A 17599-nucleotide genomic window follows, 5' to 3' on the forward strand; every position below is an offset into this window, starting at 1 on the left:
TTAATGTTTCATGTGGTTTGAACAGGCAACTGTATGAAGCTATGTCATTACCTTCCTGCTGATCAGTCCTTTGATCTAGAGACTACAAAATCCTGATAACACTTGGGCCACTATAGTTTTGAGTGTCTTACCATAATAATTGTCTTATTGTGTAGATTTACATTCATAAATACATATTCATTCCATCTGTACTGTGGATCAGCGTTTCATAACCTATCTGCATTGCAAAGGCATCTGTCTATTTATTCTTTTTCAGTATATGTGACATTATGTACAGTTATAATACAGAAAACAAATCATAATAATGCCTGAGTTTAATTCAACTTGTTCTGCTTCCAGCCTGCGGAATTATGTACTTACTATGTATTTCCATGCTAGATGAATGAGAGCCATAGTATTTTCTCCCTGTGGAAACTCATACATGCCGTAAACTAGTCACCTCTTGATCTTGTTAAAAATTGAAATGATTGAGTTTGTTAAAGCACTTTCAGTAAAAGATTTCCTTAATATTTTAATTTATTGATTGATTGATTACTGTCTCTATTCTTTCCATGTTGCCAACCTCCTTCAAAAAGCATGGACAAAAGAAGTTCTGTAATGAGAATTTCAATAACAAGTCTCACAGTATCTGTTTTGGCAGCACCAAAATAGTGATAAATTCATCTCCTAAGTGTTGCTCATTACTGTTCACCTGATCATTTTAACCTTTTAAGTTTCAGCATCCCAGCAGCAATTCATGCATTGGATTTATGCACTGACATCCCAGTGTTTTCTGCCTTGTTCTTTATTGCTTTTCTAATCTCTCCTAACATCCTGTTTGCTGTTTCAACTGCTACAAAACATTCAACTGACATATTCAAAGAACTATCTGCAATGACTTAAAGACTATTTTCTTGAGTGGCTAAATTAGACCTATCATTGTGTATGTGTATATAGAAGGGGTTTTATTATTTATTATTATTATTTATTTATTTATTTATATTGTGCAGATTGCCTCCAGTTCATTGGCACTGAATTTCATTCTCTTATTTAACTGCCAAGTCATTCAATATTGTGAGATCCTTTGTAGTCAGCTTTAATTTTTATTGCTATTCTATTTCTATTGCCATTAATTTTTATAAAACAAGACTGTTACCTCCCCACTGCCTAAATATAGCTTAGTTTGACAAAACTTATTTTCCATATCTGTCTTCTCTTCATTAACATTAATTTTGATTATTTCTTCTGACTTGTAGTGAGAAAAAAAAAAAAAAAAGATTATTTGTGTAGAAAACAGAGGAAAAAGTCAAATACTTCACATTTACTTGCCAGGAAAAGATTGCACACAAGAGAAAACATTGGACATTATCAACCCTGTAATTTCCAAATTATTTATTATTATTTTATGTGTGTTTTTAAAACACTTGTTTCTGATTTTGCAGATAACATAAAAGATGTTTTGACTGATGATAGGAAAGATAGATGTGTGACCCAGCACCATGGATATACAGATTACAGCAGAAATCTGCATCTGTGGCAGCTAATAGATAGATTGTATGGTATATGGAAGGGAAAACTTTCCTGGGAAAGATCATTTTTAAGCTGTTATTTGTCTAAAAAAAAATTGAAAAGGAGTTTCTGCAAAGGTGGTTTACTCTGCAGGACAGTAGGGTTTCTTTGTTCTGCTTTTCCCTGGACACCAAATAAAAATTCATAGTCAACTTGTGATTGCTTTCAAAGAAGACTAGAGAAAGGAAAACAGCCAAAGATAAATTTTAAAAAGTGAAAAAAGGTGAAATCAGAGTGCACAAACTGAAGTAATACATTAAACAAAATGGTGAATATTCTCTGATGATTACTTTCTGTCATAAAATAGTGTGTGCTTCTCAGATATTTTGTCATAAAATCTCTTAAGAGAAACTCTTTTAGTAAGAAATACTGTGTTAGTCAGATGGTGCATCAATTAAAATGTTCTTACTGCATTAGTTCTTGTCAGTGAAGACCCATGTAGAAAGATGATTTACACTGAGTTTCATTAAAGTGTAAGGTTGAAATTTCTCTTCAGAATTCCCTAAGGTTCTTGAACCAGCACTTGCCCTCTCACGTCTTTTTATTATAGATCGCTAACTCTTCCACAATTTCCTGTTCAAAGGATGATTTTTAGATAGGCTGAACCGTTCTGATCTATTGATCAAAACCAATCAAAATTCCAACTACCTTTGTTTTTCAGAAAATCTGTGCCAAGAACCAATAAAAGCACAACACCATATTTAAGATAGTCCTACAAGGAGAGCGGCAGAATATATCTTCCTTTTCCATAAAAATCCCTAGGTCCCAAAGTGCATTAAAAAACTGCTAAAGGAAATGCTGGTGGTTGACATTGGGTTTTAAGAGGAAAGTCAAACTTTACATTTAGAAATAGATCCTTTAACCATTTTTTCCTTTCAGGTTCAGAATTATCAGCCTTCTTGGAACTAAACAGACAGAATTAAGTCTCTTACATAAAAACAAAAACACACACAAAAAAACCCAACCTGTTAATTTTAATTATATAATTGATCATTTTATGTCCAAATCACTTAATACGTATGGTACTTTCCTCTTTCAAACCTAGCCTTATTCTGACATCCTTTCTCAAGGGTGTTCAAATAAATTGATAAAAATAATTTAGAAGCTGGTAGTGAAAAGAGTTGTAAGTGAAGAATATGTTGATAGAAAGCTGTATTGATTTGCGTTGCTTTAACTATCACAGAGTCACAGAATTGAAGGGGTTGGAAGGGACCTCGAAAGGTCATCAGGTCCAAACCCCTTGCCAAAGCAGGTTCCTTAGAGCAGGCTGCCCAGGTAGGCATCCAGATGGGCCTTGAATATCTCCAGAGAAGGAGACTCCACAACCTCCCTGGGCAGCTTGTTCCAGTGCTCCATCACCCTCACCATGAAGAAGTTCTTTTGCATGTTGGTGCGGAACTTCCTGTGCTGTCTTGTGGCCAAGGTGAGCTTGTGTTATGGAAACCGAGTTTTGAACATACTTGGAGCAATGGTATTCTTTATTGTGAAATACATAGCAGTACAGCTGATTCTTGGTTGCTTGCAGACCAAGGAATGATTGGGTGCTTTATTCCATTATCTTAACGGAGACATTATACTACAGTTACCATAAACTGTTTTCTAACAGTCTTAATATCATGGAGAAATATTGAATGACATGACCTGTTCCTCCTGGAGATGTATTTTGAGGTCATAATTTCAATTCTGTTTACAACATGAAGTAGGGAAATATTGGTGTTCCTGTATGGATAAGAACTTACATACCGAGAAAGAACCTTTTATCAATTTTTGCTATATTTCACCCTTTTTCCATCTGGTGATCTTGGAACTTGCAGCGTGAGACTGTTGAGACTGTTATGGGTATGTGGACTGTTGTTGAATGTTATAATGGAGCTTATCCCACACTAATGGAGACAATAGTACTTCATGAAGTTAATTACAGTATCATAGGTGTGCATCCTCTTTTAACTTTGAACCTGGATGGTTGACAGTTTTTTTGTCATCCTGGTATAGTTCAGTTTTCCTCTATTTTTGTATTTTATTTCCATGCTTAAATGTGTTTTCATTACCTTTGATATCCTAAAAATTAAGCTCTTTCACAGACAATTGTGTTACAACTACTTTTTTTTAATATATATTTTTTTGTAATTGCAGTTGTTTCTTATCCTTACTGCTGGTAGCTGCTGTCGTTTGGAAAATCAAACAAACCTGTTGGGCTTCGCGACGGAGAGAGGTATTAATAATTTAAGATTATTGTGGTGGCATAACTTTCAGGATGAATTGAGAGCTTTGATGAAGAATCCCACTACCACTCTCCCCTATATACACAATTTAAATATCCCTCAACATTCTACTGACTCCCCCACCCTCACCCCTGGACTTTTTATGTTGAAGAAAACAACATTGCTTTAAATTACAGAAATTGCTGAACTAGGTTGTAGAAAGCTATTTTATTTTATTTATACTGGAATGAATATACTCTCAGTCTCAAAATGCTATGTTGGTAAGTTGATTGAACACAGGATTGGAGTGCAGTATCTCAAACTTTCCCGGGACGTTATTTGGTGCTGTTACTTTGCTGTGTCATTATAAAAAGTTATTGAAATGTATAGTAAGAGAAAGTTCTCTTTGCAAAGAGTTTATACTTTGCAAAGTATAAACTCAAAAAAAGGCCCAAATATTTGTTCTTATCTGTTTAACAAATGATTAGACATAGATGAGGTTAAATTTAGGTTATGTATATTGCTACATGTATATGGCAAGATTCAGCTGACATATACTTGTTATAATTCATTTTATTCTCATAAATACAATAGATATTTTTAGACAGATATTTTCCTTTGAAGCCTCTGTTCTTGATAATTTTTGGAAAGAATACTTGCTTAGTGGTAGTATAATCCAGATAAATAAATAAATAAAAGCTGAGTCTCTCTAATAAATAAGTTTTTCTTAGTATACTGGCACTATGAATGTTTAAATACCTTTTTTTTTTTTTAATTATTTTTATTTTTTTTACTGTAGATCTACAGTGAATTTATATATGCTTTAGTATATATTGCTATAGCAAAAGAGCCAGGTAACTAGCACTTAAAATTTTCCTTCACTGAAATTATAGTGCACTAATGCTCAGTCTTAGCTTTAAACTGGTGCTACAAAGAAAGGCATATGTTATAGTAGTTATTTATTTTTATTTTTTTCATATTAATAACATAAAGCATGTTCTACGTCTAAGGACAAATGCTCATATTTTTATTATTGTTTGCAAAGTGTAGATGAAAGTTACCTTAAACTACAATATTCAGTTCAATTTATTAATATTTTATTGGAATTTTTCTCAATACTTAACTCATTAATAGTCCAGTACAACAGTGTATTGCGATGGAATGCAGCAATTCTTTGATATAATTTCTCATGTTAATCAGGTTGTGTTATTGGCATGTTTAAGAATAAATATGAACATATAAATTTACAGGTTAAGGGTGTCTACTCTTATTTCCATGGTTACTCTTCTAGATGTTTGAAAATTTACATTTTTTATTTATTCTGTAGGCATCATCTTGTAAAGAACACATCGTTGTGAAAATTTTTTTTAAATATTTCCAAGTTTTATTTTCCTGATATTATAAAAAGTATTTCTAAGGCTTTATGAAAATTCATACAAGCTAATAAACACAGTATAGGTGTAAGTCGGTTTCTTTGGAAGAGCAAAATAGAAAGAAATACTTTGGAATTGGATTAAAACTCTCAGATGTCCATACTTGAGTGCTGATCTTTATTTTTCCTCGAATATAGCCAGACGAACTTGGTTGTCTCTAATTCAGAAATGTTCCTTGTTTGATTTTAAAATGTCTTGAGTATGTATTTCCTCATATTTTAAAGGAGATAAGAAAAGGTGCCTACAGATCGGTAGCATTATGTTCATAAATGTTTAAGCAAATGGTCTGTATTTTCAATCCACTGTAGCACATCAGCAGTAGTTCATGTCAGATAATATTTTTTTGATAACTCTCCATATAATGGTTTCCTTTAATCTAGATCAGCAGACGTTTTTGTAGGTAGGATTTTTTCTAAGGCTGTGGAATGAAGTGTGAATAAATTGTCCGAGTAACACACAAGTAGAAGGCCATCTATTATTGAAAAGAATCCTGAAGTACCAACTACTTTTAAAACTCACTGTTCTCGGCTGATGAGGTTTTCTTCTATTTTAGTCCTTGAAAGACAGGAATATTGATTCTTTAGATGTTTCCTTCAATATGGACACAAACTCCATTGAGACATTAAATATAAAAGAAACGCAAACAAATATGGAAAATGCTGTTAATAGCTATTAATATCTATTAATCAAGAACTCCCCATTTATTGTTCACCTCAGTCTGCTTTCCCCTAGAGAAGTATAATCTTATTATCCAGTTCTTGTGATCTTTTAGTAGTGAATTTTATCGCAGTTGATGTAAGCAAATATGTTTTTTTTTTAAGTTTTAGTAGACTTATATGTTTAGTTGAAAATTCGTGTTGTGTTTTGCCTTCTGGCTTTAATGCTTGACTAAACTTGGTCATTACTGTTTCCAAACTGAATGTAGCATAGCATCAGTCCAATACAAAGAAAGAACAAGTTGTTCCCATTGTGTTGTGGGAATGTCTCAATTTTCTATGAATTTAGAATTTTCATCTCTAATTTCTTTCCTAATTTGTTGCCTATTGAGTGAAGATTTACATTCTTCTGCTCAGAGTACTGACAAAATCTTACAGAGCAGTTCATTTGAATTTAGTCTCTATTACATATGACATTACTATATGTCTATGAAAAAATAAAATAAAATTGTTTCCCAAAGAACTTTAGTTGATGTTTGTTAACACTGAATTTAACTTCCTTTTTCCCACATCTATTTTTTCTTTCAATTTAATTAGCTGAGATCACTTTTGTATAAGCCATGTACTTGAAGTTTTTTTTTTTTTTTTCCCATTCATAATAAAATTTTGCTTCTCAGCTTTTTCCTGCTTAAATTGCTGCCTTGTAAGATGTACTTTTTCTTTTGAACATCTGAATTTATACTTTAACTCCTGGCTGAGTTTCTGTTCTTCATTCCTGCCTTCTGAAAGAGTAAGAAAGAACAGACAGACTCTCTCTCCCACCTTCTACCGTCAAAGTTATTCACCTTGTGCATTGAAAGAAAATGGGAAGTATCGTTCTTTTATTTCATGGTTCTAAAAAGATCAATGAAACATTGCAGAAGAACATGAACAACCTCCTGCCTGGCATCCCTTGACACGTTCCTTTACCCATCCCTCCCATGGATCAGTGATATTTTAAAAATGTTTTTAAGAAAGGACAGTGTTTTTAAGAAGTAGGATAGTGAAATATTGCTCATCTGAGAGAGCTTGATCCTTGGAAGGAATAGCACAAAATTTTATAAGCTGATTTCCCAAGCATTTTTCTTATGGCACTATCTTTCTTGAGAAACAAATCAGAGGAATGGGAACATTCTTATGTACCAAACTTAAGTTCCTACTTATAAAGCAGGGTAACATTTGCAGGCAAGCCTGGAAATTCATGTAGAAGTAGACAGAAGGTGAGAAATATTTGTCAAATAAATTGAAGGAGTCCCTAAGTATTTCAAGTTCAGGAGCAGCAAAGTATTTTTGGAACAGTCTAAACTAATGGCATAAAAAGATCAGATATATATTCTAGGTTTTAATTGCTCATCCTTCTTTTCTTCCAAAGACTCACAAATCTTTCTAGCAGTACTTTGCAGTACTTTTTTTTTTCTTTTTTTTTTCTTTTTTTTTTTTTTTTTTCTGTGAAATTGCACTTGTTAGTTCAGTGGATGAAAAAGTAAGACTTGTCATTTTCTTCCCAAAAGATTTGTTAGACCTCTTGCATTCTATACCCAGGAGCCCATCTGTGAAGTTTCAGTCTGACCCTGTTTTCCTTTAGACATACACACAGACACAGAAAAGTTGTATCACCCAGATTTACCAAATAAGAAAATTGAAGATAATATTATTTGTTGTCTCTGCATGTTTCATATTTAAAGTGTTTGTTCAATCTTCTGCTGAGAATTGTTGCAGGAGAATCTGTTTATAGAACATTGTACAGAAAAGCTTGACGGGTTGCCTGCCAGTTTTCATAGTGGCTTTGTCCCTTGAACTACTTTTGACTGAAAGGCATCACACTACAGATGAAATTTGAATCCAAAGCAATTTCTCATTAACAACATATCAGCGTTTTCTTTTTGCTCTCAGAAAAACTACACTGAGTGTAGTTTTACATAGAAAAACACATGTATGAGCTCATTAACAGAGCTCATACATGGTATTGTAAGCCTCACATCTTCTAGTTGAGGTATTATAGCAAATATTTGTCCTTCATAAGGTAAAGCAGCTGCTGATAAGATACACCATAAACTGTGCATTCAGCCAGATGTTTTAAGGATTTGTTGTCATTAATCCAGAAACATGCAATCACTGATAAACATACAGATGTCCTCTTTCCGTTCCCTCCTCCCCAACAAACACAAAATATGTTTGTAGGACAATGTGTCCTATTTGTGTATATTAGATCAGACAATTAGTTAAAATGCAGTTTTATATTTTTTCTTATAAAAAAACTTTTTTTTTTTTTTTTTTTTTTTTACATATTATTATAATTACACAACAGAAAATTCTTATATATCTTAAAAATAAGACCTGGAATCTTATTTGCTCTTGTAATACACTGTAAGTCTCTTGAGAAATGAGGAAGTAATGCACGATTGCACATTTATGTAAAAATGTTTGAAAGCATGGTATTATATGTGTAAAATGCTTGCCTAACTTTAAAGGTTAATATCATTCCTTTATTAGAATTTTCATATTTATGTATAGCATTTCATTATACAGTCAGCTGTGCACCATTTGCCTGTCTGAAAGAATAGCATATACAAGCATAAAAACATGGAATTATACAGAATATTTGCTTTATACAGTGTGTGGGTGCCACACAATTTATTGCTTCATTTTATTAAATAAGATAATTTTGTTTGTTTGTTTGTTTGTTTAAAAAAAAAAAGTCATTTCTAGCCTTAATTTTAATATCAAGGTAGTTTTATTGTCTTGAATATTCAAAGATTCTTAAAAACACACAAATGATGCTGAAATAGAATACTTCTTAATAACAGTAACAATTCATGTAACAGCTCTATGCTCATTTCTATGGTAACCCTAATAAGAACAGGAAAGTTCAGTTATGTCAGTAGTACTAATGAATGTAGACAATATGTGAATTCCAGCTAGAACTGTTTTACTTTATATTGTAAGGTCACTTGCATTTTTAAAGTCTTCCTTTTATTAAGTGCAATAATGGCTTTTGGTGTATTTAATATTGCTTATGAAGTGCAATATGTTTAGCTTAGGAATATTAATACACATAGAACACGGTGTGTTCTTGAACATGAAGCAAAGGAGCAAAAGGAATACTTTGGTTCATCTGTATGTTTTAATGTGGGTAAGGGACCAGCAAGGATAGGTGGTCCTATAAAGAAAACAAGAAAATATTCTTATATATAATTAAAGTATCCCGATGTGTAATTTTATGCATGCATGTAGGTGTCTACAGGATTATATACTTCGTGTTTCAAAGGTAACCTCACAGATCACTTTTCTTTTTTGGTAGCTTCTTGTCTGTTGCTTAGCAAATATCTTACACATCTATATGTACTTAGTCATAGACTGTGAGTAATCCTTCTGAAGTCAAAGAAGCTATTCATAGGACTAAAATCTCAATTTTTTATATTGCTCAAGCTCTTCTGAAATCAATAGAGCTATGACTGCTTATTTCAACTGAGGTTGTAGTTTTACTGAGGACAACTGGGGCATTTATTTTAGGCTGACTTTTTCTGCATTCTTTCCAACCTAAAATTTAGGTTCCTCTCTGAACGAACCTTTCAAATGATATGCCTAGTTAGCTGGCACTAGCTCTTGCCTCAGGACTCACTCTGCAATCACTTTTGAGAGACACAAAAGCAGCTCATCCCACCCAATTTTTGTAGTGTTCATCTTTACACTGTGATTTAGTTGTGGGAGACTGACTATATAAAGGATCCAGTGAGTCAAATTGCCTTTATTTAGTGAGAGTTAATCTTTTTTTTTTTCAATTGAGGTTGCAATTATAATACTGTCACTTAATAAAAATAGGTGATTATTACCTGATTAATTCCAATAATATCTCTGCTCAAATATATTTATTCACTAGATAGAAAAATGTGAAATGGTACAAGTGGCAGACTCACTAATCTGTTGGAAAGGCTTATTTTGGGGTGAGCTACACAAAGTTGATCTAACATAGATATCTTAATAAAATGTACAGCTCTAGGAGGCTTCTGTGAACAACTATCATATAAGACTAGGGGCTGAGATTGAAGGACTCAGTTGTTGAAGTTCATGTATCTTCTGCCAAAGACATCCATCCCAGGAAGTAATTGTAGGTGTCTTGTGTCGATTCTGTTTTTGAATTGTGTTCTTTGGGATGAATTCACCATGACCTGACTGCAGAGAAGCGACTGGTGTTATTTGGACCCTGCATGGTTATGATGTTCTGTTTCCCTTGTACTTCGAAGGCACGGCACATGAGGGCACAGGTCTGTTGCAATGGTGTTAGAGTATTATATAGACTGGAGGAAATGAACTATACTAGCAAAATTACCAGTTTGGTCTTGGAAATCAGCGGATTTGCTCCAAAAAAGAGCTCAAGTGTATTCCAATACACATGCATTCTGGACAACCAAAGACCCTGATGTCAGAAGTGCTACACGACTCAACAACAGAAACAACTTTTAAATGCTGCAAAGCATAAACTATACAGGTGTTTTAATTATATGTAGGTATGACCAGGAGAAGAAACTTGTTGTTATTAATACATAATAACCAAAGTTCCTTTTCACGTTTGCATAGCGTAGTTAGCCTGAAGGATCCCAAGAGACAATAATCAAAATAAATTAACTTCATTATGTATAATTCCTGGGTGTGTGTATAGAAGAAAATTTGGATGTAGTTATCAGTGATGACATCAGTACTTTAACAGTTGAATTGGTATTCACTAGAGTCTATTATCAAAATTCAAATTTCTAAGGATTAGAATAAAATGCTGCTGGAGATAACATTACCTGAAAAATATAGGTATGTACTTATATATATTATAATGGACTGTATTAATGCCTGCTATCTATCACAGACCTGGTTAAATCTTATCAGTTATGAGGTTATGCTTTAAAGTTAACAGGAAGTAAAAATTAAAATCATTTAAGAGAAAGAGGGACATGAACAAATGAAAAAGACTGCTCTGCCACTTGGCAGAGCCTAAGGAGCTGTTAAGCTGTATGGTCTGAGAGGTTTCCATGGGACTAGTTGTAAACATAAGAGCATTAGGAGACTTTTCAGTCAACTACTTGTCAGCAAAAAGCAGCAGACAGTGAGAAAGGCAGTCTGAAGTAAGGTCCTGGGAAGAAGCCAGAGAGCTTCTTTTGAATTTTTGAGAAGAAAAGTCATCTAGAGTTGTTTCCACAGTGTTAAAGGAAATGGGACGGTAATACATCCTTTGTAAATAAAGAGGATTGCCCCAAAATAGATGACTCATTATTGTCTCCTAACAAAAACAAAAGAGCAGGTGTTGAATGTTGGCCCAAGGTTGGGAGACTGTTCTTTACATTTATATTTCCTCTGTGTTTGCAGTGTTGTGCTTACTTTTTGTCCCTATTAAAACACAAACAAAGCCCTGTAAGAAATGGGTGGATTTAGGAGCAAACAAAAACAAAACTTGGAAGAACTCTGCTATGAAGGGAGAGTGAAAAGGTTTGTAATGGCACTCCTAGGGAAGTGCAAATGAAGTAGTAGTTCCTCTTCAACTTTTGTCAGAGTGGGAGCTATTTTGGTGGAACAGATTGAGCATCTTTGGCTCAGGTGACTCACCAAAGATATGGGATGCATGAAGCAAACAGAAGTCAGGATATTTCCTCCAAGAGCAGGGAGGCAACTCAATGTCCAAACCAATGAGAGATGCATAGTTCCTATCTCCTTCCCACTGCTACTCCTTTTTACTTAAAGTTCTGTTTATTTACAATTAAATATTAATCTTTCCAAAAATATATATGTTAATTCATGGTAACAATACTTCTGATTGCTTGTAATATCTGAAATGTTTGTTAGCTGGTCTGTAGACAGCTGATATCAGTAGTACTGGTGTTCTTTCACAAAGTAAAATCTGCTTAAACAAAATTCCAACTGCTCTCTGTAAATATATGACATATGTAATTTTTTCAGAGTTTTAGATACATTTCTGTATGTGTGCAATTGAATAGCAGTAAAAAGGGATTAATATTATGTCTCACTCTATTCCAAAATATTTGCATTTCCCTTTAGTCAGCATGGGTAGTACATGCCTTCTAAAATAACTGTATTGTCCTTTGCCTTTCTTACAATTACTACCGATAATGTACACATTTCCAATTTCTCTCTTTAGTGTCTTCAGAACATGTTTTTAAGGTTTCTTCTATGTTGATAGCTTCATGTTAAGGTCTGAGCTTTAATATATTTCATTGCAAAGGGATTACAATGATCAATGGAACTGGAAATTTTTTGTTAACTTCACCAGCTTACTTTTCCAGTGCCTGTGCTTTAATCTCTCATCAGAATCTCATCATGGCTGTGAATGTCAATATGGTTGCTATCACAAACTCTATGCTTCTGTGCTTTTTTTTTTTTTTTATTATTATTATTTTTTTTTAAATACAACATTCCTTGTTGTTGTCGCTCTGAGCAAACCATGGCTGCACAGTCTATCTGGGCACATTCTAGGTTTCACTCCTTACTCTGGAATGAAGGGGAAAAAAAGTAGGCATGTGGTGACAAAATCAACATATATATACATATTTCTTTAGCAACCTCTTAATACAGACACTGGAATCTTAGGCTGAAATGTCTTTAGTACACACCATGAATGTACAATACCATCTACAAAAATGTAGTGTAGTCATTCTTTCTCAAGGCTATAATGACATAATGCCTATCCTTCCTGGACCTATAGTTTTTATTGCTCCAGCAGTTCACAAACGATAGTAGAGAGTTAATGTAACCTCATATAAACTAAACTCATTATATTTATTTTCAACAGATAATTAATAATTAACATATAACCTTTGGCTTTCCTTTCATCTTTCAAGTATTGACAAAAGTCACACAAAAACATACTATGTGTGGAAAGAATGCTTTGAAATGCAAAATTTAATTAAAATTAATGTAATGTTATTTTAGGGCAGTTGTATAGTAGCAAAAGTTCTATAGGGAATATGAATATTTGAACGGATCATTATTTTTATCCATGCTGTTCAATTTATGCACAAGTCATTTCTGGAAAATAGAATACAATTTGATTTTTTGGTTGGAATTTATTGGATTGAATGCAATATTACAGGCAGTTAAATTGTAACATCAGTAAATTACTCTAGACTGCTTTACCAATCAATTAAACCACATGTAATTAACAAAAATGAAACCACAATAAACCCTGTGGGTTGAACTTTTTTGTCTTTCTGTGCTCCAAATACATTTTGACTTGCAGTTAATTAGATTTATCATATCTAAATAGCTGTAGTTTTAGTCATTTATATTTGTACAGCCACAGTCAGAAATACTCATGGAGGAGGCAGGCAGAGAGGCATGTCCCACTCAGAATTTTGGGTTTGGAAGACTCTTGTGATTTTTTTTTTTTACTGGTCTTAGAGATGCCCTTGTGCAAATTGCTTCACTGGCTAGGCCATCAGTTTCCCCATCTGTACAGGTCTTCTTCATATGTTTTTTATTTACAGACACTGTTGGTATTATTTGGGGAGCCTATTCTGTTTTGCTTTATTCTCCAATAACCCTAATTGTGCCTAAGCAATTTATTTAGGCATTGGTCCATTTAGGCAGGAAAAGTAAGTGAACTGGACACTGAATTGACTTCTTAATTGTTGTTTGGGTACATTGCTACTAATCAGAGATACAAACATGTTGTGAAGTAAGTACAGTCTGTTTGTTTAAAGTGTTGTATTTATTACATATTGCATAATACGATAAAATACATTATGAAAATATGAAGCATCTCATGTTTCATATTCAGCTTAACTAAAACCAATCACCCATTTCTTATGGTTTTATGCTTTCTGAGTATGGTAATGATGTACGATACTGATTATACTTTTTACCTACCACAGTCATTTATGCCCTTGCAAAGTTAAGTCAAAATATTTCCAGAATACAGTGGGAGCACATTACAAAAACGTTCTGCCAAGGTATGTGAACAGAAGTATCAGACACACCACATTTTGGCTTAACAGTACCTGTTAGCAATATTCCTGAACTTGTCCTCTTTCCTATTCAGATGGAAAGGAAGTCTGCACTGTTAATGTTGTTAATGACTAAATCAACCATGTGTGAAATGTTCAAATTTCACCTCTGGTTAGAGCATCCAGTATACTGTAAGCTCGTGGAAAACATTGAGCATAAATCATTTCTGTAGAAAGGGAGGAAAATAGAAGCCAGAGAATTATGGACAGTAAACTTCCAGAAACATCCTTGAACAAAACCTGAACTGTTTGTAAGCACCTATAAAGGTGAAAGGAAAAAAAAAAGAAAGGCATTTCATCTAAGGTAGGCCTTGCTAGGTCCTTTTGAGAGGAGGGGAAAGTATCTCAGGTTTGTACAGTCGGGGATCATAAACAATTTTACAAGTCTATCACATGATAACTGTGGAGTGGGTGAAAAATTGGTCAGAAAAGCATACTTAGATGTCCACTGTCAGTAAAATGAGTCATTAACTACACGTTAACCTCAGGGATTTGTCCTAGCTCTAGAATTTGTCAGTGTTTTTATTTATGACCTGAGTTAAACAAATAGAGATTATATAAATTAAATTTGTAGATGCTAGAAGGTAGGTCACAAGAATGTTGTAGGCAGGATTAGTTCAAAATAATCTAAGAATTCGTGAGAATATCTGTACCAGTGGATGCAAGCTTTTTTACCTGGTAGAAGCAATCATCTTTATGAGGAAAAAGCTGACTGTGCTACAGTTCTTCAGAACTGATCAGTGGCTTAGAAAGGTTTACAAGCTGAACGTGAGGCAACAGCAACCTGGTTGAAAAAAAAAAAAAAAAAAATCATATCTCCTGAGTAGTAGTGTGGCCTTAACTTGACCACCAAGTCCAGTTTTGACGTTCCACTTCAAAAATGTTAGAAAGTATTTGGAAAATTCCAAAGGATAGCAATTGTCTGTCTGTTGTAGTTGCACAGCGTAAAAGAAAAAGGTGGAGAGAAGTGGTAACAACCTTGAAGGTAGGGAAATATGCATTTGCCATATCTGTCATAGAGAGGACAAGAAATGAAGTGCCTGTGTTGCAACAATGAGCATTCAGATGACATGATAAAAAAAAAAAAAAAAGTTGCATTGATAAAGGTAGTGTACTACTGGAATTGATTCTGGAGGCTCTGTAATTGATAGATTTTAAGAATAAGGTAGGACAGGAAGTAGGACAGGAATTATGTGGCAGCTGTGTCTTTGGAGAGTGGTTAATGTCTCATAAAGTCTTTTTCAACAATATGTTTTTATGATTAAAAAAAATCACACTGCATATTGAATTCAGGTAAAGGCATTTTTTACATAGTGGTATTTTTATTTAGATTGCTTACTATTCAGTGATATGAAATTAAAGCAGCATGTAATATCTATGTATATCTATGTATCTATGTAGCACAATCTATGTGCTATTATTGAGTTTACTATTCAAGTAAACTCAGGTTTCTGGGCTGTTTTTGGATTTTATGTTTTGGTACTCAGCATGACTAATCATCTCACAGGTTCTTGAAAGAGAACAAATATGAAACATTGAAAGTGATGGCAAGTGCTGTAATAATACCTGCACTTCCTCATTAAAGACTATTTTAAAATGTAAATGAATTTGTTGTTTATACTTTCATTGCAAAACTGTGTCTGAAATGATGATAAAGACAAATTACCCACAAGTTCGCTTGTTTTTCCATTTCAAGTGGCAGCTTTATTTCTGATAAATCTCTTATGCATAAAAGTGATCTTTGATGTTATTGATGTTGCATAGCATGGTTAATACTTTCCAAATTTCAAATACTGGAAAATTAACATTGGAACTAGCCATGACCCTTACATTTTACACTACTTAAGTTCATATCCATGATGTCCATCTGAGTGACTGATGGAACCACCTTGTGATTTATTTATTTTTTTAACACTTTTACTACTGTTTGTTTAGGTTTCTTGATTTGAGCTGAACTAATTGTTCTAGACCTCACGACCCTTCCATCATGTAATTTTACTGGCATCTGTGTATGAGTGGCAAGCAAAGCAAAGTAGGTTATTAAGGAATATATATATATGGATTAAAATTGAAAACCCTGTACAGAGCAGAAATTGAGCAAGTTTATTTTTTGTTTCACTGTTTATGTTTGTTATTGTTTTCACATACATCTTGTAATTATTCTGGTTTTGATTCATCTGAACCAGTTTCACCAATCTTTAAAATATATGTACACATTTTTTACAACAGCACTGCTCAGCACATGTATAGAATTCCTACCAAAGGTAGAGAAATACAGCATCTTTGTGAGCCATTATGCTGGCATTCCTTTATCTGTGGCAGATGATTTATCTGTCTTGTAGATGGACGATATATTGTATTTACACTGCTTTCAGAATGGTATCTTGTTTGATAACATGAAGCTAACATAATTTAAGCATATGTCCTTCCTTTATGTAATTATTAATTTACATATAACCTTTGGCTTTAATTATATTATGAATCATTGATACAAATTACATAAAATCATAGGATTTGAGCAAAAATGCTTTGAAATACAAAATCTAATTAAAATGAATATTACATTAATTTAGAACATTTATGCTGTTGAAATATAGTGTCTGGGACATCATCAGTGTTGGAATATGTGATTAGTTTTTCCATGTTGTTTGCACCTGAAAAGTGGTTGATGTTTTAGGCAGAAAATTTGAATCAAGCGTGGTGTGATGCAAACTAAATTATTGCTTTATTAAGTTGTGTTAATTTGTTTTAACATTCAAAATGCAAACAAATAGTAAATGAATAAACTTTTTTTTTTATGTCTTACAAGACCATTATTAATTGGAAATAATATTATACCATAGGTGCTATTACCAAACACCCACCTTTTTTTTTTTTTGACAAAAGTACTTATCTACTGGCTGAAAATCCCACTTTTAGTGGAATTCAGCAGCTTCATTTAGATTAAGATTTTTTATGGAAGATGCAAGTATAGATTTATACAGATTTATAGTATAAAGAAATAAAGTGAATTAGCTATATCACTAGCAAAATACAAACCGTTCTATGATCTCAGTAGTAAATAGTTTTTTTTTCTAGTGGTTGATACAGTCAAAAATTTACTTTCAGTATAAATTTGTCATTCATCACTAAGACTTACAAAGAGTTTTTATCCCTCTATTTTGTTAGCATCTCACACAGGCCAGTCTGATGCCATAAATTTCAAAAGTTTCCACCATCTTTGGAAGATCTTTCTCTAATCCAAGTATTTTACAAGATGCTATTTCTACTACCATTCTGAGCATTGTCTTTGATTTTTCATTGTATCCCAATTTCTAAGTTCTATAAGTGCCCATTTACTGTTCAGTCCTGCAGTATTCATACAGATATTCAGATATCTGTATCTAATACAGATATTCATAGTTCATTGAATTTCTCGCTCTAAGATTAAGGGAGGTATTGTTGATTTGTTTTGTTTTTAATTCTTCTCCTATTCTTGTTTCTTTCCATGAGCTGCAGTATCTAGCAAAATACTGGCTTTGCTTTTCTCACCATACATGTACGGATAGCCTCAGGCTACCAGTTGTCCTGCAGCACTTTCATACTATTTTCTCAGCATCCTCCAGGTGAGAAGGTAGTGTAAGTGTTTACAAGATGTTTCTCTGACCAGAAGTTCTGCTTCTTCTAGGCTTATTCCCTCAATAGGAATTGGTCCTTTGTTAGCAGTTTGGGATGCA

The 17599-nt window shown here is 33.3% G+C and overlaps 1 protein-coding gene across 14 annotated transcripts in view; it reads left to right on the forward strand.

The window, feature by feature from the left end:
• ATRNL1 (attractin like 1) overlaps positions 1-17599 on the forward strand; it is a 487687-nt gene that overhangs the window by 266635 nt on the left and 203453 nt on the right. For all 14 annotated transcript variants that reach the window (XM_068688793.1, XM_068688795.1, XM_068688794.1 and 11 more), the window contains exon 26: positions 3682-3760. In XM_068688793.1, coding sequence (XP_068544894.1) covers positions 3682-3760 — 79 coding nt within the window. The remainder of the gene's footprint in view (positions 1-3681; positions 3761-17599) is intronic.

Source organism: Anas acuta, chromosome 7, assembly GCF_963932015.1.
Source record: "Anas acuta chromosome 7, bAnaAcu1.1, whole genome shotgun sequence".
NCBI lineage: Eukaryota > Metazoa > Chordata > Aves > Anseriformes > Anatidae > Anas > Anas acuta.